The 22676-nt window shown below is 43.6% G+C and overlaps 1 protein-coding gene across 3 annotated transcripts in view; it reads left to right on the top strand.

The window, feature by feature from the left end:
* Window positions 1–22676, top strand: part of trim44 (tripartite motif containing 44) — a 75046-nt gene that overhangs the window by 39433 nt on the left and 12937 nt on the right. For 2 of the 3 annotated variants that reach the window (XM_023971478.2, XM_023971481.2), the window contains 2 exons: window positions 5452–5736; window positions 10868–10893. In XM_023971478.2, the coding sequence (XP_023827246.1) occupies window positions 5452–5736; window positions 10868–10893 (311 nt within the window). The remainder of the gene's footprint in view (window positions 1–5451; window positions 5737–10867; window positions 10894–22676) is intronic. The other variant, XM_023971480.2, reaches the window with a different exon arrangement.

Raw genomic sequence — 22676 nt, 5'->3', positions numbered from 1 at the left:
TTTGTTGGAGCACCTTTGCAGCGATTACAGCCTTGATTCTTTATTTATTTATATTTATTTTATTTCACCTTTATTTAACCAGAGAGGCTAGTTGAGAACAAGTTTCTCATTTGCAACTGCGACCTGGCCAAGATAAAGCAAAGCAGTTTGACACATACAACAGAGTTACACATGGAATAAACAAACATACAGTAGAAAAAGTCTATATACAGCATGTGCAAATGAGGTAGGAAATGGGAGGTAAGGCAATAAATAGGCCATGGTGGCGAAATAATTACAACATAGCAATTAAACACTGGAATGGTAGATGTGCAGAAGATAAATGTGCAAGTAGAGATACTGMGGTGCAACGGAGCAAGATAAATAAATAAATACAGTATGGGGATGAGATGGTTGGATGGGCTATTTACAGATGGGCTATGTACAGGTGCAGTGATCTGTGAGCTGCTCTGACAGCTGGTGCTTAAAGCTAGTYAGGGAGATATGATTCTCCAGCTTCAGGGATTTTTGAAGTTCGTTCCAGTCATTGGCAGCAGAGAACGGGAAGGAAAGGCGGCCAAAGGAAGAATTGGTTTTGGGGGTGACCAGTGAGATATACCTGCTGGAGCACGTGCTACGGGTGGGTGCTGCTATGGTGACCAGTGAGCTGAGATAAGGCGGGGCTTTACCTAGCAGAGACTTGTAGATGACCTGGAGCCAGTGGGTTTGGTGACTACTATGAAGCGATGGCCAGCCAACGAGAGCGTACAGGTCGCAGTGGTGGGTAGTATCTGGGGCTTTGGTGATAAAACGGATGGCACTGTGATAGACTGCATCCAATTTGTTGAGTAGAGTGTTGGAGGCTATTTTGTAAATTACTTTGCCGAAGTCGAGGATCGGTGGGATGGTCAGTTTTACGAGGGTATGTTTGGCAGCATGAGTGAAGGATGCTTTGTTGCGAAATAGGAAGCCTATTCTAGATTTAATTTTGGATTGGAGATGCTTAATGTGAGTCTGGAAGGAGAGTTTACAGTCTAACCAGACACCTAGGTATTCGTAGTTGTCCACATATTCTAAGTCAGAACCATCCAGAGTAGTGATGCTGGACTGGCGGGCAGGTGCGGGCAGCGATCGGTTGAAGAGCATGCATTTAGTTTTACTTGTATTTAAGAGCAGTTGGACGCCACYGAAGGAGAGTTATATGGTATTGAAGCTCGTCTGGAGGTTAGTTAACACAGTGTCCAAAGAAGGGCCAGAGGTATACAGAATGGTGGCGTCTGCGTAGAGGTGGATCAGAGAATCACCAGCAGCAAGAGCGACATCATCATTTTTGTTTCATACAGAGAAGAGTCGGCCTGAGAATTGAACCCTGTGGCACCCCCATAGAGACTGCCAGAGGTCCGGACAACAGGCACTCCGATTTGACACACTGAACTCTATCTGAGAAATAGTTGGTGAACCAGGCAAGGCAATCATTTGAGAAACCAAGGCTGTTGAGTCTGCCGATAAGAATGTGGTGATTGACAGTCAAGAGCCTTGGCCAGGTCGATAGATACAGCTGCACAGTAATGTCTCTTATCGATGGTGGTTATGATATCGTTTAGGACCTTGAGCATGGCTGAGGTGCACCCATGACCAGCTCTGAAACCAGATTGGAAAGCGGAGAAGGTACGGGGGGATTCGAAATGGTCGGCAGATCATTTTAGAAAAAGAGGGTCCAGATTGTCTTGCCCGTCTGATTTGTAGGGGTCCAGATTTTGCAGCTCTTTCAGAACATCAGCTATTTGGGTGAAGGAGAAATGGGGGAGGRTTGGGRGAGTTGCTGTGGAGCACTGTTGATCGGGGTAGGGGTAGCCAGGTGGAGAGCATGGCCAGCCGTAGAAAAATGCTTATTGAAATTCAGCAGAGGTGTATTTGGAGGGCAAGTTGGTTAGGATGATATCTATGAGGGTGCCCGTGTTTACGGATTTGGGGTTGTACCTGGTGGGTTCATTGATCATTTTTGTGAGATTGAGMGCATCAAGCTTAGATTGTTGGATGGCCGGGGTGTTCAGCATGTCCTCTGAAGATAGATGGGTGGCAATCAATTCACATATGGTGTCCAGGGCACAGCTGGGGGCAGAGGGTGGTCTATAGCAAGCGGCAACGGTGAGAGACTTGTTTCTGGAAAGGTGAATTTTTAAAAAGTAGAKGCTCGAATTGTTTGGATACAGACCTGGATAGTAAGACAGAACTCTGCAGACTATCTCTGCAGTAGATTGCAACACCGCCCCCTTTGGCAGTTCTATCTTGTCGAAACATGTTATAGTTAGGGATGGAAATTTCAGGATTTTTGGTGGCCTTCCTAAGCCAGGATTCAGACACGGCTAGGACATCCGGGTTGGCGGAGTGTGCTAAAGCAGTGAATAAAACAAACTTAGGGAGGAGGCTTCTAATGTTAACATGCATGAAACCAATGCTTTTAAGGTTACAGAAGTCAACAAATGAGAGCACCTGGGGAATGGGAGTGGAGCTAGGCACTGCAGGGCCTGGATTAACCTCTACATCACCAGAGGAGGAGTGGGATAAGGGTACGGCTAAAGGCTATCAGAACTGGTCGCCTAGTGCGTTCGGAACAGAGAGTAAAAGGAGCAGGTTTCTGGGTGCGATAGAATAGATTCAAGGCATAATGTACAGACAGACGTATGGTAGGATGTGAGTACATTGGAGGTAAACCTAGGCATTGAGTAATGATGAGAGAGATATTGTCTCTAGAGACTTTTAAACCAGGTGATGCCACCGCATATGTGGGTGATGAAACTAGTTTGTTAAGGTATATTGAGCAGGGCTAGAGGCTCTACAGTGAAATAAGACAATCACTAACCAGGACTGTAATGGACAAGGCATATTGATATTAGGGAGAGGCATGCGTAGCCTGGTGATCATAGGGGTCCAGTGAGTGGTTGGGCTGSCTGGAGACACGGCGATTCAGACAGCTAGCAGGCCGGGGCTAGCAAGCTAGCAGAAGGGCCTTAGAGGGACGTCTCGACGGAGGGAAAGTCTGTTTTAGCCTCCGTGTGTGGTGACGTCGATAGACCAGTCGTGATGGATTAGTAGGGTTCCGAGTAGCAGAGGGGTCCAAGTCCAATAGGCAAAATAGGTATAGTGGCCCAAGAAATTGTCCGATGGATCTATACAGCTAACAGTCCAATATTCTCTAGACAGCTAGCGGGCGGAGGCTAGCAGATGGGCATTCAGGGGACGTCATGATGTAGGGGATAGTTGAGTACTCCCTCGAGTAGATTACGTCGTAGTCCTGTCATGAAGGATCGGCGGGGTTCCGTGCCCCGTACCGGCAGTAGAAGGGGTCCGGCTATTGTAGCCCATTCTTATTGGGTATGACGCTACAAGCTTGACACGCGTGTATTTGGGGAGTTTCTCCCATTCTTCTCTGCAGATACTTTCATTTTGGATGGGGAGTGWCGCTGCACAGCTATTTTCAGGTCTCTCCGGAGATGTTCGATCTGGTTCAATTCTGGGCTCTGGCTGGGCCACTCAAGTACTTTGAGACTTGTCCTGAAGCCACTCCTGCGTTATCTTGGCTGTGTGCTTAAGGTCGTTGCRCTGTTGGAAGGTGAACCTTCGCCCCACTCTAAGTTCCTGAGTGCTCTGGAGCAGATTTTCATCAAGGATTTCTCTCTACTTAGCTCTGTTCATCTTTCCCTCGATCCTGACTAGTCTCCCAGTCCCTGCCCGCAGCATTATACTGCTCCCACCATCGCGCTTCACTGTAGGGTTAGCGCCAGGTTTCCCCCAGACGTGACGCTTGGCATTCAGGCCAAATATTTCAATCTTGGTTTCATCAGACCAGAGAATCTTGGTTCTCGTGGTCTGAGAGTCCTTTAGGTGCCTTTTGGCAAACTCCAAGTGGGCTGTGATGTGCCTTCTACTGAGGAGTGGATTTTGTCTTGCCACTCCACKATAAAGGCCTGATTGGTGGAGTACTGCAGAGATGGTTGTCCTTCTGGAAGGTTCTCCTATCTCCACAGAGGAACTCTGGAGCTCTGTCATAGTGACCATCAGGTTATCTGTCCATTCCTTGACCAAGGCCCTTCTCCCCCGATTGTGCAGTTTGSRTGGCGGCRAGCTCTAGGAAGAGTCTTGGTGGTTCCAAACTCTTTCCATTTAAGAATGATGGAGGCCACTGTGTTCTTTGGGACCTTCAATGCTGCAGACATTTTTTGGTACCCTTCCCCAGATCTGTGCRTTCTTTCGATCTCATGGCTTGGRTTTTAATCTGACATTCATTGTCAACTGTGGGACATTTATATAGACAGGTGTGTGCTTTTCCAAATCATGTCCAATCAATTGAATTTACAACAGGTGAACACCAATCAAGTTGTACAACGACTGAGGTCACTTCTGGTGACTTTTTAAAAGGACATTCTACACCAAAATTTAAATTAAATTATGCTGACACCATCCAAAATATAATTTTCCCTTTAAAAGCATTATAACCTGTAGCCCAACTAATGCAGCTTTGCATCATTCAGTAAATAGGCTGCCCATCTGCATTTACCTAATTGAAACCCCCCAAAATATTCTACAAATATACGTTTAAACTTGCCACTTCAGGGGTTTTTCTGGATCAAAATGGGGCGTAGGTGGTGGTGGGCTTAGTCAATGATGCAGTCTTCGACCTAAAATTGTAGTGGCTCTCCTCTTGGCCGCAGAGACATTTGACTATTTTAAAGATKATTTCCTATGAAAAATGTATGTTGCTTTTACATTGAAAAAGTTTGATCATAAAGTTACTAGTCTCRCCTGTATCAAACACTTGGATTCAGGTGGCAGGATTATTAAAGGTATAGGGTGACATCATCATTTTAATACACCAACAGTAACATGACATTTTCTTACCTAATTTAAATAAGTACCGTAACCAACATCAAAGAAGGAGTGTTTGCAGAGGGGTGTGGTTTAAATAGCTAGAGAGCTACTCTTCTGTTGGGAACATTTCACTGTAGGGAGTCAGTAAATATAATTAAAAGTTTACCATATTCATCTATGGCAAAGATACTTATGTTTTCCCTTTTCGTCTGTGTCTGTTGTTAGCTAGTTACTAGCTAGCTAGGTCTTCAGCCAGAATGGAACAAAAGGAGGCAAGGGTCATTCAAAACTCCAACGCAGTTGTCATGTCAACACACCCGTTAGTGCTGCTGTGAACCACATCACAAAAGAGTGTTTTAGTTGTTTAAATTTACACAGAATTCTTTTTCAATCCCGATTTACCAAAAAATATTATATTTTAATTTTTTTGTATCTTTTTTTTGCGAAATTGATATAGGGGAAACACTGACTCAGGCCGACTGTCTGTAGACCGTCAATGCGACTGTTGCACCATTTCATCCTACTATTCTTCCTCACATCTCTTCACCTTCTTTCACATCCTTCCATCTCTCTCTTGRTCTCTCGCTCTCCTCTCCTCTCTAGATGTCTACAGAGCAGTTGGAGGCGTATGTCAACAGTCAGTTTGATGAGCTCCACCGGCTAGTTCGTCTGGAGGAGAAGAGGACCCTCCACCTAGTGGACCTGAAGGAAGCCTTCCTGACCGCCGCCGCCGCCGAGAAGATCGCTGAGATCACCGTCCACACCGAGCGGCTCCAGGAGGAGATGGACTGCATCACGCAGCAGCTGTGCCAGCTGGACCAGGCCGAGGGACAGCCTGGAGCCGGAGTAGCTGCCCTAGCCCAGGGAGGACCATGCCCCAGACCAGCGGTGAGGCACCTCTCCCTTATACACCACCATTGTCAMGGTAGATGTTACCACTGTAGGCACTGATCTTGGATCAGTGCATCATTGGGTGGGTAACGCAGCACCGACCTTATAACTGACCTATATAAATMTCTAGGGGTAATTTCATCCTAACCCACCATCATACTAGGATATCTGAAAAGGCACAGCAGGCATCTGCATGTTGATTGGTATGAAGTACAAAGGGATAAAATCATTTTAGACTACTTTTTTTACTCATGTTTAGTCTGAGACCAGGCTAACATAGTAATGTAAACCCGGGTCACTCAAATTAGTATGATATGTTATGTTTGGTATGGTTACARAAGACAGATGGTTACTTAAGGCAAAAATGAAAGTAGGGTGGTTGTTCTTGGTGGATGGGCAGGCGTATAACGCGAATGTTTAGCAACCCGAAGGTTTCGATTTCAAATCTCATCACGGACAACTTTAGCATTTTAGCTAATTAGCAACTTTTCAACTACTTACTACTTTTTAGCAACTTTGCGACTAATTAGCATCTTAGCTAACCCTAACCCCTAACCTAGCTAACGTTAGCCAGCTAGCTAAAGTTGGCCACCTAGCTCGATTTTGCAACATATCATACGTTTTGCAAATTCGTAACATATTATATAATTTGCAAATTCGTAATATATAATACGAATTGTAATTCATAACATATCATATGAAATGGGTGATGGTTATCCACAAATTAATACAAACTATATGAAACGTAACATATACTAAATGGATTACCCACAGAATAATACAAAATGCCCTGAGACCAGGTTTTTTATTTGGGAAGCTGCTTGTGTGCAACTAGGGTGGGTTCTTAGATGTAAACATGTTTAGCACTGCATAGCTGGCGGCTTAAGTGTAACTATGTATGTCCTCTGGCTGCTTGTTAGGTACACACACACAGAGAGAGAGAGAGACGCCAGCTGGAAATACTGTACCTCCTCTTCTACATACCAATCCCTGCCAAGGTTACTTTCTCATACGCCCACACCATTACTCGCACACTCATACAGTGACACATTGACATTTACATACGTACACATTTACACACACTGACACATATGTATTCTCACTCKCTCACATGCACACACCCCCTCCCCATTCCCCTCTCCACACACTCCTCCTCCCTCATACTAGTTAAGAGAAGGCTCTTATTTCTACAGGGGTAAATTAAAAGATCCTCCTGGCCCATTACTCAACTGCTATAGTTTAACTGTTGGAGACTGGACTGTTCTCTTCCCTGGTGGAGCCTCTCAGGCAGGAGCCAGGCAGGGTGGCTGGCAGTCAGGGAGAGACGGAGGGATGTAGTAATGGCTGTGGCCAGCCTGCAGATTGCTTTCCTGGGTGAAATGATCGGCTCGTGGTGGGCCGAGTTCATTAAGGGCCTAATTGAATGGTGATGGTTGCCCTGTTTGTTTTCTCCTGTAAGTAATTTCTGCTTTGAGTAATGCCCGCTGTGACTTAGAGATGTCTATAGGAGAGAGAGAGACAGTGTTTGAGATGCCTTAGGGATATATGTGTGTGTATGATGAGGTACACATAGAAACATTTGTGTGTGTGTGTGCAAGAGATACAAGATAGGGAACGAGTTAGAGAGAAGACCCTAATACCAATTTATACACACAATCTAATCACATTCTCCAGCGCGTTTCAGTTCTAGCCGTCTGTATTCTCTGATGTAGTGGCCCCACTATCTACTTACAAGATGGAAAAGATGCCAACTGCAGATCTGAGAGAGTAAAGCAACCGAAACGCACTGTATGAATACCAACAGTCCAGCAACCACATCTGAAAAAATAAGACTATGGAAATAATTTAGGATGGAATAATATCATCCCGATCATTATCCTTCCTCAAACCCCTCTCTAAAGCATACTTCTCATAATTGAGATGAGTCCGCTTGCTTTAGATCAGGCAAACATAGGGTTGCAAAGGTAGTGAATATTACTGGAAATGTTCMAAGGATTTTAGGTAATCTATCACAAGACATCTAGTTTCCCTTTTGGGTACTTCGGATTATCACAGGTGTCTGTCATTTTCTCTGGCCCTCTGTTTGGCCTTATCACATGATTTTTAAACATAAAATAGAATGACAAAGCTGTGAAACATTATCCTAAATAAATACCATCAACTTAGTGAATTCCACTGGTGTTTAATATGAGGGCTTCAGCATGAATTGTACTATGTCAATATGTCTTTGTTGTAAATGTTTTGGCGTCAAACTGGTGGCAGTTGTGAAAAAAGTCAATAGTTGGAAGATTTGCAGAGTTAATTGAAAATAATGCCATTGTTGATTAGATYCTTTTTTCCCATTAATTAGGCTATTTTCTCCTGAACCATATGGTCTATCCACCAGAAACTCATGGGAAATATGYACACAGATATAGAAAAAATGAATACTATACATGAATGAATTTTTGGAAAGTTATTCAAGTGTAAATTACCAAAGTTACCATAGATTGCCATTATCTGATAGTTTTGCAACTTTAGGCAAAAACATTAACATAATCCCATAATTTATCCTATAAGATACATACTAGTTTGAGAAGTCCAGTGCTTAAATGGAGAATGATGCTTGTGCGTTTGTGTGCATGTGTTAATGCTTGCTAAGCAGTTAGCCTAAATAGAGGTAAAGCTGATAAAGAATGGGCCAGCTGTTATGGCAGTTGCTGTGTACATTTATTACAGAATGAATGGGCTCCTGTTTTGCAGTGTAATCTACAGATCTGTCATTAAATCAATAGAGAGCGGGGCGGGCGGGCGGTAGGTAGGTAGGCAAGTAGCTCTACAGACGTACGCCCGCTGTGTTTACCCTCCAATCACCACCCACCATGATTACTGAGCACTGATCTGTCACCCCGGAGGAAATCATCCCTCAGCCTGTCTGACAGAACACACACACAGTCTCACATAGCACATGCACACAACCACACACATAGTCAGAGAATGCACACACACACTGCAGAACACACACAGCTAAGCATACAGACAAATACACACTGCAGAGCATAAACACACACACAGCAGAGTGCACAGACTGGAATGATACCCATACAGATAGACAATCATGCACACTGACCCTCTCACATGCCGCAGTGCACCAATACACAGACTAACACGTTCCATTGAATTTTTTGAGATGTGTTTGCACCCATATGAATCTGTGTTAGTGTGCATACTAGAATGAGTGTGGCTGTTTGTGTGAGCAAGTTACAGTAGTTTCCTCATTTSTACATGCATGCCTGTGTGTGAGCAAGTGAGTGTTTGGCAATAGAGAGTAGAGGCAGTGGGTACAATCATGTGTAAAGCCTCCTGGCCTCAGACAGGGTCCAATCAGCCATTAGCTTGTCATTAGATGCCCAGTGTGCTGACCGTGTTGACCTAGGCCTCAACCTGACCTGCTCCTAAACCAGATCAATCATGTCAGATCTTTTCACATCTTTTCACATTGTCAAAAGTGAAAAAGATCAGATTTCAATCAAATGTATTTGTAAAGCCCTTTTTACATCAGCAGAGGTCACAAAGTGCTTATATAGAAACACAGCCTAAAACCCCAAGGCAATGCAGATGTAGAAGCACAGGAATTTGGCTGCCAGTCTAAACGTAGCCATAGAGAGAATAATTACTGCCATCACTGTAGATATCACTCATTTGACATTTCACCAGTCTCAATCAGACCTGGGTTACTATAGTAAACTAGACCCCACCCATCTGGCCCACCCAGCCTCACAATATGTTCTTATTTTTGCAATTGATTTTAATTCTGCACCTATTCAAATGAGATTTTAATATCAACTAGTCCACTTTTAACTAAGTGGGAAGAAGGAGMGTAGTTCTGTTCATTGTGTCTTGATTGTGGACTACAGGAAAAGGAGGACCGAGCATGACCCCATTCTCATCGACGGGGCTGTAGTGGAGCAGGTTGAGAGCTTCAAGTTCCTTGGCGTCCACATCACCAACAAACTAACATGGTCCAAGCACACCAAGACAGTCATGAAGAGRAAATGACAAAACCTATTCCCCCTCAAGAGACTGAAAAGATTTGGCATGGGTCCTCAGATCCTCAAAAGGTTTTACAGCTGCACTATCGAGAGCATCCTGATGGGTTGCATCACTGCCTGGTATGGCAACTGCTCGGCCTCCGACCGCAAGGCACTACAGAGGGTAGTGCGTACGGCCCAGTACATCACTGGGGCCAAGCTTCCTGCCATCCAGGACCTCTTTATCAGGCGGTGTCAGAGAAAGGCCCTAAAAATTGTCAAAGACTCCAGCCACTCTAGTCATAGACAGTTCTCTCTGCTACCGCACGGCAAGCGGTACCGGAGCTCCAAGTCTAGGTCCAAGAGGCTTCTATACAGCTTCTTCCCCGAAGCCATAAGACTCATGAACAGCTAATCAAATTATCTATCCAGATTATTTGCATTGCCCCTCCCTCTTCTACGCTGCTGCTACACTCTGTTATTATCTATGCATAGTCACTCTACCTACATTACATATTACCTCAATTACCTCGACTAACCGGTGCCCCCGCACATTGACTCTACCGGTACCCTCTGTATATATCCTCGCTGCTGTTATTTTACTGCTGCTCTTTAATCATTTTTTACAATTTTTTTTTTTTTAGGTATTTTCTTAAAACATTGTTGGTTAAGGGCTTGTAAGTACGCATTTCACTGTAAGGTCTACACCTGTTGTATTCGGCGCATGTGACAAATAACATTTGATTTCATTTGTTTTAATGAAAAGGAGCCGAGAGATGGAGTTAGCAGGGCCCTCCAGGGGAAGCTACAGTATAGTACTGTCTTGTTAGTCTCTGCGGTTCTCCTCTATAGCTGGCGGCTGCATGGTGACTGAGGTGGTTGCTTGTGGCTGCTAATTAAAGTGTGAACAGTGTCTACTGTCAGAGAACTGATCCACCACTGGGCTCATTTATTCTCCTCTCATGTAACACACTGATGTCTTTGAATAGCTTTTGATATGTGATGTCAGCTGTGTGATGTCTTGCCATCTGTGTAGATGTGTGATTGTGTCAGTGTCAACCACAGCGCTGTGTTATAGTCTCCTGTATTTAAACTGCTGTTTCTCTTGTCTTTTTCAGCAGCGTGACATTGAGGCCAGGCCAAGGTAAGACTGATTCATAACAACCTCTTTTATAGCATCTGGCAGAGCTGGGAGAAAAATACCCTTTTAAATCCCCACACTCAGGTGGTTTTACAATGGGCTTACAGGGAGAGGGGATCAGTATGCGACACACATCCATGCTCACACTCACACGTACAGTAAACTCACACATGCACACACACACACACACACACACATTTGTTTTACTATCCTTGTGGGGACCAAACAATTGATTCCCATTCAAAATCCTATTTTTCCTAAACTTAACTCCTAATTCTAACCCAAATTGCAAACCTAAACCTAATGGACGTTGCCTTTACTGTGAAAGTGAGGACATTTCGCTGGTCCCCACAATGAAAAAGGCAATAGCCAAAATGTCCCCACTTTCCTTGTTTCACAATCGTTGTGAGGACTTCTGGTCCCCACAAGGATAGTAAAACTAAAAACACACACACACACTTCTCTCTCCAGCCCTTGCACAGTGTCCCCCCCCCCTCCTTCTCTCCTCCTCCCCTTTTAGTACTGTATGTGTGTCACGTCCGTGGCCCAGCCAGGCAATTAGCTGCTCTAATCTCTGTCCCCGCTGGAATTAAATGCTTCGAAAGGTGACGACTTGCCCTCTTTAATCACACGGCAACACAGAATGACCTGCCCCTGTCCGCTTCATTGGACACTGGGCCGAGCGGGCTGGATGCTGGAGAGACACTGGCCGTTAGTGTMTGGTCAAGCTGTAGTCTGATTATTAGGGTCAACTCAAGCCTTCAGGTGGATCGACCATGCTTAGGCAGCATGGTCTGTGTTGTAGTAAGCTGGTCTGGTAGGTAGTCGTGTAGGGGGTGTGTGTGTCTTGTCTGTCTGCCTGCCTACTTGCCTGTATCTCTGTCTATCTGTAAGTCTTTCTGTTCATCCTCTCGTCCATCTGTCCACCTGTCTCTCTAGGACTGTCTGACTTGTAAAGGTGTGTAGGCTAGTGTGGGAGACAGTAGGTGTAACAGATAGCCTTTACCCAGTCACACACGTATTGATTCCCTGACACTGACATGGATCTCAGAGGAGCTGCTCGCTCGGAGCAGCTGCCTTCCCATCACCCCCTGCTGTGTCCTGTCCCTTTGGTGTGTGTGTCTCTCCTGGCCTTGATGTCAGGCTGCCTCCCCACCTCTCTCTCACACATACGCACACGCACACACTCGCTCGCTCAGTAAAGGTCTGAGACACAGGCAGTGCCTCTATGTCTGCCTTTCTGAAATGTCAGCCTCAGTATATCCGGTGGGAAAWAAATGCTTTATCTGAAAGGGACTTTGTGGTTGAATAAAGGTTAAAGAAGACAGTGTCTTCTAAGACAGACACCATCAACAAGCTTTGAGCTAAAAGCTTTAGAGAAAGACAGACAGCTCTGTGTTTTATCTTTGGAATGTTGTTGGATTTTCAGAACAGATAAGTGATAACACAAATAACCAAATAGCAGCTACGGCAGGGAAATTGAATAAACACATCAATCAGCATTGCCTTGTTTTGTCACACACCTGCAGAATATGGAGCAAGTACATAGAGAAGTTGGAGTATTTGTTTTGGAGAAATGTACAGTGTTTGTAGATATTTGCAGATTCTAGTGTTTTGTTTTTAATGGCCCTGACCCAGCCATGGAGAGGCCCAGTATAACTGCCAACTCAGGGGCTATAACTGATGGGCCTGCCAATGGTAATGCTGAGACCCAAGCACAATCCACTACTCTCTATCCAGACCAGATGGCTGAGAGTTGGGACCCCACTGTTGGATAACGCTTCTACAATGCCCTTGGTCAAGGTTAACCCACATAGATAAATAGATATCTATCACACACACACACACACACACACACACACTCTACCAGTCAAAAGTTTTAGAACACCTACTCATTCACGGATTTTTCTTTATTTTTACTGTTTTCTACATCGTAGAAGAATAGTGAAGATATCAAAATTATGGAATGAAACATATGGAATCATGTAGTAACCAAAAAAGTGTTAAACCACAGGATTCTGCAGCGATACYCCATCCCATCTGGTTTGCGCTTAGTGAGACTATGTTTTTCAACGGGACAATGACCCAACACACCTCCAGGATGTGTAAGGGCTATTTTACCAAGAAGGAGAGTGATGGAGTGCTGCATCAGATGACCTGGCCTCCACAATCCCCCGATCTCAACCAAATTTAGATAGTTTGGGATGAGTCCGACTGCAGATTGAAGGAAAGCATCCAACAAGTGCTCAGCATATGTGGGAACTCCTTCAAGACTATTGGAAAAGCATTCCAGGTGAAGCTGGTTGAGAGAATGCCAAGCGAGTGCAAAGCTGGCATCAATGCAAAGGGTGGCTATTTGAAGAACCTCAAATATAAAATATATTTTGATTTGTTTAACACTTTTTTTGGTTACTACATCATTCCATATGTGCTATTTCGTGGTTMTGATGTCTTCACTATTATGCTACAATGTAGAAAATAGTACAAATAAAGAAAAACCCTTGAATGAGTAGGTGTTCTAATACTTTGAACGATAGTGTACACAAAAGTATGCACACACTCATACATGTATGCACACACACTACTCTTTTCCATCTTCATAAAATGCCGTGGGTGCAGAATTTAGCCCAGCTCCCTGCCTGGATAAAGGCATCAGATACCAACATGTATAAAACATAATGAAGTCCTAATGCAGGAAGAACGGGTACTAAAGGAAGGAGACAGGGAGGAATGTGACTGGGAAAGTGGAGGGAATACATGTCTTTTTAATTTCTGTAGTGTTATAGCTTACAAGRGCGGGGAGATGGAGAAAGAGAGGTGGTGGAGAGGAAAAAATAATTGAAGGAATGGACYAGGGAAAGAGTGGAGGAGAGGCAGGATTAGAGAGAAAGAAATTGTAGTAATACCTATSCCCAAGCTGTTTTCCTGATATGGTCCCCCCTCTTCCCAAATCACCAAAAGCCTATTTTCCCTTCAACATCTCTCAGCATGTACAGTCGTGGCCAAAAGTTTTGAGAATGACACAAATATAAATTTTCACAAAGTCTGCTGCCTCAGTTTGTATGATGGCAATTTGCATATACTCCAGAATGTTATGAAGAGTGATCAGATYAATTGCAATTAATTGCAAAGTCCCTCTTTGCCATGCAAATCAACTGAATCCCCCAAAAAACATTTCCACTGCATTTCAGCCTGCCACAAAAGGACCAGCTGACTTCATGTCAGTGATTCTCTCGATAACACAGGTGTAAGTGTTGACGAGGACAAGGTTGGAGATCACACTGTCATGCTGATTGAGTTTGAATAACAGACTGGAAGCTACAAAAGGTTGGTGGTGCTTGGAATCATTGTTCTTCCTCTGTCAACCATGGTTACCTGCAAGGAAACACGTGCCGTCATCATTGCTTTGCACAAAAAGGGCTTCACAGGCAAGGATATTGCTGCCAGTAAGATTGCACCTAAATCTACCATTTATCGGATCATCAAGAACTTCAAGGGGAGCAGTTCAATTCTTGTGAAGAAAGCTTCAGGGCGCCCAAGAAAGTCCAGCAAGCGCCAGGACCGTCTCCTAAAGTTGATTCAGCTGCGGGATCGGGGCATCACCAGTACAGAGCTTGCTCAGGAATGGCAGCAGGCAGGTGTGAGTGCATCTGCACGCACAGTGAGGCGAAGACTTTTGGAGGATGGCCTGGTGTCAAGAAGGGCAGCAAAGAAGCCACTTCTCTCCAGGAAAAACATCAGGTACTGACTGATATTCTGCAAAAGGTACAGGGATTGGACTGCTGAGGACTGGGGTGAAGTCATTTTCTCTGATGAATCCCCTTTCCGATTTTTTTGGGCAGCTGTAAAAAACCTTGTCCAGAGAAGACAAGGTGAGTGCTACCATCAGTCCTGTGTCATGCCAACAGTAAAACATCCTGAGACCATTCATGTGTGGGGTTGCTTCTCAGCCAAGGGAGTGGGCTCACTCACAGTTTTGCCTAAGAACACAGCCATGAATAAYGAATGGTACCAACACATCCTCCGAGGAGCCTCTCTCCCTAGTCCCCTCTCCCCAGTGTTAGTGAGGAGCCTCTACCTAGCCACCTCTCCCCAGTGTTAGTGATGATCCTCTCTCCCTAGCCCCCTCTCCCCAGTGTTAGTGAGGAGCCTCTCTCCCTAGTCCCCTCTCCCATGTTAGGATGGAGCCTATCCTAGTCCCCTCTGCTAGAAAAAACAGTGTTAGTGATGAGCCTCTCTCCCTAGTCCCCTCTCCCCAGTGTTAGTGATGAGCCTCTCTCCCTAGTCCCCTCTCCCCAGTGTTAGTGAGGAGCTCTACATAGACACAGGTCATGACTATACTTATCATCTGGCTCTAATCGCACAATTGAAGCCTCTTTGTGAACTTAGTCATGGTTTGCCTGTTTGTGTGTGCTAATGATGTATTATGAGATTTGTCTTTTATTGAATCAATTTATATCCTACCAAGAGGTGCCATTGCCCCCCTTGCACATCTCTCACATAATACACCACGCACAAACATTGATTTGGTTAATGGTTTCTCATCATCCTCCCTGAGCCCCCTTGAAATAACTTCCCTGATCAGAGAGTGGTGTTGGTTTGGGAGATGGTAGGGCCACTGATCAATAGTTTGTTTGTGCGCGTCGCTCTGGATAAGAGCGTCTGCTAAATGACTTAAATGTAAATGTAAATGTAAATGTAATGGGTGTGTGTTAGTTTGTTCTGATCGATGGAGGAACAGGTGAGGTGCTTAGCGTCTCCACACACATCTCCTCAAAGCATCCTGGGACAGCAGGGGATGGGGCATAAACGGTTCATTTCACAGAGCCAATGTGTCTCCCTGGAGAATATAGGAGGATTGGAGAGAAAAGAGAGAAAGGGGGAGAGGGACAGCAAAAGAGGGAGAGGGAGGGAGGGAGGGACAGAGACATTGTGCAACTTTACAAATGAGAAGGATGAGTTGTACTAAAGAAAGCAAATGAAACATCCCAATCGATGGAGTCTCTCTACATCTCTAAAAGTTGATCATTCTTAGATTGTTTTTCACCCTGGGTGAGTTGCAAGTTATGCTAGACAGGTGGTCCTTAAGGGACGAAGATTAGGAGAGCAAGGTTTCTGTTAGTTTTCTGATGAAAAGAGAGGCGGGACATTCACTGAGGCCTATGCCACCGGAATCTTCAGTAATTTTGGTAATTAACAGAATCTATGGCAGTCTACCAAATGTATGCTGTTCTTTTCTATTAATGTTCTGTACTATTTCATGTTTTGTGTGGACCCCAGGAAGAGTAGCTGCTACTTTTGCAACAGCTAATGGGGATCCTAATAAAATACCCCAAAAATACCAAATCATAACTTTGGTAATTTATACTTGAATAACTTTTTAAAAATGTGTTCATATACAGTACCAGTCAAAAGTTTAGACACACCTACTCATTCAAGAGTTTTTCTTTATTTTTGCTATTTTCTACATTGTAGAAATAATGAAATATGAAATAACACATATGGAATCATGTAGTAACCAAAAAAGTATTAAACAAATCAAAATATATTTTAGATTTTTCAAAGTACCCACCCTTTGCCTTTACGACAGTTTTGCYCACTCTTGGCATTCTCTCAACCAGCTTCACCTGGAATTATTTTCCAACAGTCTTGAAGTAGTTCTCATATGTGGGGAACACTTGTTGGCTGCTTTTCCTTCACTCTGCGGTCCAACTCAACCCAAACCATCTCAATTGTGTTGAGGTCGAGTGATTGTGGAGGCGAGGTCATCTGATGCAGCACTCATCACTCTCCTTGGTCAAATAGCCCTTACACAGCTTGGAGGTGTGTTGGGAAATTGTCCTGTTAAATTAAATGATAGTCCCACTAAGCGCAAACGAGATGGGATGGCGTATCGCTGCAGAAGGGTGTGGTAGCCATGCTGGTTAAGTTTGCCTTGAATTCTAAATAACTCACCGTGTCACCAGCAAAGCACCATCACACCTCCTCCTCCATGCTTCATGGTGGGAACAACACCTGCGGAGATCATCCGTTCACCTATTCTGCGTCTCACAAAGACATGGCGGTTGGAACCTAAAATCAAACATTTGGTCTCATCAGACCAAAGGACAGATTTTCACCGGTCTAACGTCCATTGTTCATGTTTCTTGGCCCAAGCAAGTCTCTTCTTCTTATTGGTGTCCTCTAGTTTCTTTGCAGCAATTCGACCATGAAGGCCTGATTCATGCAGTCTCTTRTGAACAGTTAATGTTGAGATGTGTCTGTTACTTGATCTCTGTGAAGCATTTATTTGGGCTGCAATTTCTGATGTTGGTAACTCTAATGAACTTATCCTCTGCAACAGAGGTAACTTTGGGTCTTCCTTTCCTGTGGCGGTCCTCATGAGAGCCAGTTTCATCATAACTTWGAAAATTCTTAAAATGTTCCGCATTGACTGACATTCATGTCTTAATGTAATGATGGACTGTCATTTCTCTTTGCTTATTTAATCTGTTCTTGCCATAATTTGGACTTAGTCTTTTACCAAATAGGGCTATCTTCTGTTTACCACCCCTACCTTGTGACAACACAACTGGTTGGCTCAAACGCATTTAAGAAGGAAAGAAATTCACCAAATTCAACAAACTTTTAACAAGACACACCTGTTAATTTAAATGCATTCCAGGTGACTACCTCATGWAGCTGGTTCGGAGAATGCCAAAAGTGTCCAAAGCTGTTATCAAGGCAAAGGGTGGCTACTTTGAAGAATCTAAAATCTAAAATATATTTTGATTTTGTTTAACACTTTTTTTGGTTACTACATGATTCCATATGTGTTATTTCATAGCTTTAGATGTCTTCACTATTATTCTACAATGTAGAAAATAGTAAAAAAAAAAAAAAAACTTCAATGTGTAGGTGTGTCCAAACTTTTGACTGGTACTGTATTATATTCCTTTTTTATGTGTCCATATTGTCCATTAGTTTCCAGTATGTAGACCATATGGTTTAAGAGACAATACCCTAATTAATCAAAACAAAGCATCTAATCAGCGATTACATTATTTTCAATTACCTCTGCAACTCCTCCAACTATTGACTTTTTTCACAACTACCACCAGTTTGASACCAAAACATGAGTAAAAATAACAAAMGATATTTCATGCTGAAACCCCATATTTAACACAATGGTATTAACGAAGTTAAAGGTTTATATTTAGGATAATGTTTTACAACTTTGTTATTCTAGTTTGTATTTTAAAATCATCTTATTTAATAGTTATCTGTTTTTGTGATGAGGCCACATAGATGGCCAGAGATAATTACAGACACCTGTGATAAGCTGAAGTACACAAGGGCCACTTACATGTCTTGTGATAGATTACATAAAATCCTTGAAAGATARCACATTTCGGGTAGTTTACTGGCAAACTTCAAAAGTTTCCAGTAATGTACCATCACTTTACAACCCCAGTTGAGACGAAGATATGTGTGTCAGAAAGAGTTACGGGACTGTGATGTGCAGAAAGTCTGCCAAGCAGGGGAGGCTTGGCAAGCATATAAATCATGCAGTGTAATCACACTAATATGATAAGGCACGCTGGGAAGTCTGGCACTTATAAGGATGATAGGAGGTCCCTCCACTTATTCCTCCACTCTGTCACATCGCTATGGTCTTTCTCTGGAGCCATGCACCCTGACTTTCAGACCCGCTTTTTCATGCGTGGGACCTGTGCGCGCACACACACATTTCCTCTGTTTTATCATGAATAGGACCTGAGCAGAAGTAGCGTTACCTCAGAGAGTAGCGATTGCAGGGCTAAGGGCTAGTGCTCTCACCAGAGCCTTTATGTAATCACACATACTCTTCTCTCTCTTGCTCCTTTTCTCCATCTCTTGCGCTCTATCTCTCTCCCCCCAGCTATCTCCCTCACCCCCCCACCCGCTCTCTTGTTCWCGCTCGCTCTCACATATGCTACTAACACCAAGACATTTATGTAACACACACAGTCTGAACTGTGAAATCGGTTGCCTAATTTTGTTTTTGTTGTGATCTTTCTCTCCTTGAATGGATGGTTAGTTAGTAGTGTTTTGGTTGTGCTGGCAAGGCTGTACAGGAAGAGGAAGTGGTAGCTCTCTATCGTTGCCCTCCTGATGTTCAGTCAACACATTCAGGGTTAGGAGAGGGAAGGGTGTGGTGTTGAGATGATTTGGCTCAGCTTTAGCCACTATGTTGAGCCCTTTGCCCTTCAGAGGGTCAAACAGATGGGTGGAAGGGAGGAAAGAGAGGAGTTAAGTGGTAGAGGGCTGAGGAAAGACCCCTGAGATGGAAACACAGAGCTGGGTTTCCGCTAATGAAATATTTACAATCCCCAGAGAGAACCAAGGCTCTGCAGCCCCCCCCCCCCTCCATTATCCCATCGTGTGTGTGTGTGTGTGTGTGTTGTGTGTGTGTGTGTGTGTGTGTGTGTGTGTGTGTGTGTGTGTGTGTGTGTGTGTGTGTGTGTGTGTGGTGTGTGCGAGAACGCGTGTGTGTCTTACTGTGTGTAAACTGTATGCCGCGGTATAATCAACATGCCCTCACTTAATAATTTAAGTGGCTATAGTTGGAAACACCAGCCAACAGGGTTTAAGTGACTGCTGGTGCGTGTGTGTGTGGCGTCCTTGCGTGCGTGAGTAACAGGGCCCAGCTGGCTGCTGTGGGTGATGATGGAGGATCACACTCCTTTCCTTTCACATTCCAATGGGACTGTGGATCTCGCATTCCACACTTCACCCTCTACACTATCCTGCTAAACATGCACTGGCATGTGTGCACTAACACACACACTGACATAACACTGTTCTCTGTGCAAGCACATATATACACACTCACACACTCACACACACACACACCACTCACTGAATGTCACACCACAAATAAATCTGTATTATTAATCGAAAGAGTCACATGTACTACACACAACCCACAGACTTCTTTAGGTTCATGTCACTGGTACTCACTTTGAGGTCCACTATCGAATGACATCGACAGCCACAGCAGCTCTAATCTTAAACCTGTGCGTGCGCGTTTCTTTCTTTTTCTTTTCTTTTTCTTCCCGGGTTAACTGGAATGCAAAAAAGGTCATTTTACCACAACAAAGCTTCCGATAAGAATCACAATTTAACCTTGGGAGTTGCCAAAGCATTATGGTTTTGTATTTTGTTCCCCTGTTCAGCCATTCTGAAGAGATGTGGACCTAAATGGAAAGGGTAGTGCTGCTTAAAGTGGATTGGAAAATGTAAAGCTTTTTAGATTTAATAGAGTTTCTGAAATGTCAGAATCTGAATCATAAGATTGTATTCTCGCACATCAAGAAAATGGTGCAGTTGACAATAATGTATTTTCATAAAAGATGTGACTGAAAGTGTCTGGTTTTCTAATGGATGTGGAGGAGCTCAGATTTTTTTGAGTTGTAGAAAGGTAGACTTTAAACTACRGTTGCTAGATATAGCCTGTGGAGTTAAGTTTTGAATCCTAGGGGTTGGAGTAAATACTAGACTCTGGTCATGTGTGTTGTCCTGTGTTCTGTGTTGACCATCATCCCCAGTAAGAAGAAGGGAGGAGCAAAGTGCCAATCTCAGACTAGTTATCTGCCTGGACTTTGATCCCAGAACTCCTAAGAAAACAGTGGCAAGTGTTACTGAGTGGATTATCCTTGCTCAATAAAATTCAATGAAATATGTAGTATTAAGGGWTACTTTGGGCAATGTTATTATTAAGGGATTCTGGCAGTAAAATTGTTAAAGTGCATTCTCTTCTGGCTCCTTTTAAATATCAGCAGAAAACTCTGAGGATAACTGCTTTCAAATGAATGAGTAGGCAACACACTGTTTAGATATACTTAACTGACGAACCGACAAACACACAAATACTGCAGACAATCCATTATTTATAGGCACTATAGGCTTGAAACATTAAAGGGATACTTCGGGACGTATCTACTTCCCCAGAGTCAGATGAACTCGTGGATATCATTTTTATCTCTCTGCGTCAAGTATGAAGGAAGTTAGAGGTAGTTTTGCGAACAAATGCTAACTAGCATTAGCGCAATGACTGGAAGTCTACAGGAACAGCTAGAATGCTAGAAGTTCCCATAGACTTCCAGTCATTGCGATAACGCTAGTCAGCAATTGTGCTAAAGCTAGTTAGCAAATTCCTTTAAAACTGCACACAGAGACATAAAAATGGTATTCACGGGTTCATCTGACTCGGGGCTAAAGGGCATCATTGCCAAAATCCCGAAGTATCCCTTTAATGTTTCAAGCCTATAGTGCCTATAAATGATGGATTGTCTACAGTAGTTCTGTGTGTGTTTGTCGGTTCGTCAGTTAAGTATATCTATTTATATCTAATTCATTTGAAAGCAGTTATTGTCAATGTTTTCTGCTGACATTGAAATGGAGCCAGAAGAGGATGCACTTTAACTATTTAACAAGGGAATCAAGAGGATAACTTAAAATATTAATATATATACCCCCAGTTACCGCTTTAAGTATTCAAGAAAGGAGAGATCATGTTTAACTCAGAATAGAGAAGGGAAAGAGGGGAGATGGTAAAATGGGGGAGATTGTAGCTTTCTGGGCATGCAGTAATATAGAGGAATAGGGGATGAAAAATGGGAGCAAGCCTAGTGAATCATACAGTATCGCATAGGGCTCCAGTGCACAAAACAACAACAATAGGTTAGTCTGACAGCAAACTTCAGTGTGTACGGTGGTATAAACAGTTTGCTATCTTCTCCTGTGTTGCACATTGAGTTATATCTACTTCCAGTGATACCCTTGCTGATAAGCTTGTGGTATCCAATATGTTACCAAGTATTACACTTCCTACCAAGTCCATGTACTGTTTATGAATACCTCATGAGCTCAGTACAACTGTTTGACCCTATCAAACTCAAAATGTATTAACGGATTGTTTGTGTTTTGACTGCATGGACTGTCAGTCCTTGCATCCGTAGCTCTGTCAATTAAATTGAGTGGTTGTATGTTTAGCTTGTTCTGTTCCAAACCAAGTAGCAGGGCTGCTTTTGGGCTGAAACAGACTCCAAATTGTGGCTGTAATACAGTATATCTGAATATTTATTTTGTTTGGTTGCTTATTAATCACAACGTTGATGGTTTGTTTTTGTGAAACAGTCTTCCTTTCTCATTTGTTTGTTCTTTCTCTCTGCACCTGCTCATTAAAAGGGTCTGCTCTCCTCTTTTACTCTGCTCTCCTTTCCTGGAAAGTAATCATGCCGCTCGTTGTCAGCACTAGCTTGAAAGACTGGGCTGTTGAGGAGGGAGAGCGAGGGAGCAAGAAATGAAGTGAGTTTATTAAGACAGACTGAAAATGGAGAGTGCGTGTCAGAGAGAGAGCCTATATGAGAGAGGTAGACTGCTGGAGAAGGGAGCAGTGTATAGTAGAACACAGATGTGTTGTGATTCTGTGTGTACAGTGTGACTCCATCACACTCTAGTCATCGTCTGTAGGGAAGCGTTCTGATACAGCTTGACGAGACCAGGCAGCATCGCCATCGGTAAGGAGCTGACGCAGGAATGATGGAGAACATTTAATGGTTRGTAATGGGGTATGATGGCTAACTGAACACTGGCCACGTATGGCAACCACTCCAACTAGCAGATGCCAGTCAATCTAGCAGTCTCAGTCTCCAGGCTGGTAGAATCTTGGGTATTACACGGGGCAGGCCTATTGGTTGTAAAAAGACAGTGAATACCTGCTTCAGTGTTTGCTGGGACAGAGGGTTGAGTTGGAATAACTG

This window comes from Salvelinus sp. IW2-2015, linkage group LG26 (genome assembly GCF_002910315.2).
Source record: "Salvelinus sp. IW2-2015 linkage group LG26, ASM291031v2, whole genome shotgun sequence".
Classification (NCBI taxonomy): Eukaryota; Metazoa; Chordata; class Actinopteri; order Salmoniformes; family Salmonidae; genus Salvelinus; species Salvelinus sp. IW2-2015.
Note: the sequence above shows the minus strand (reverse complement) of the source record. Positions and strands in the feature narration are given on the sequence as shown.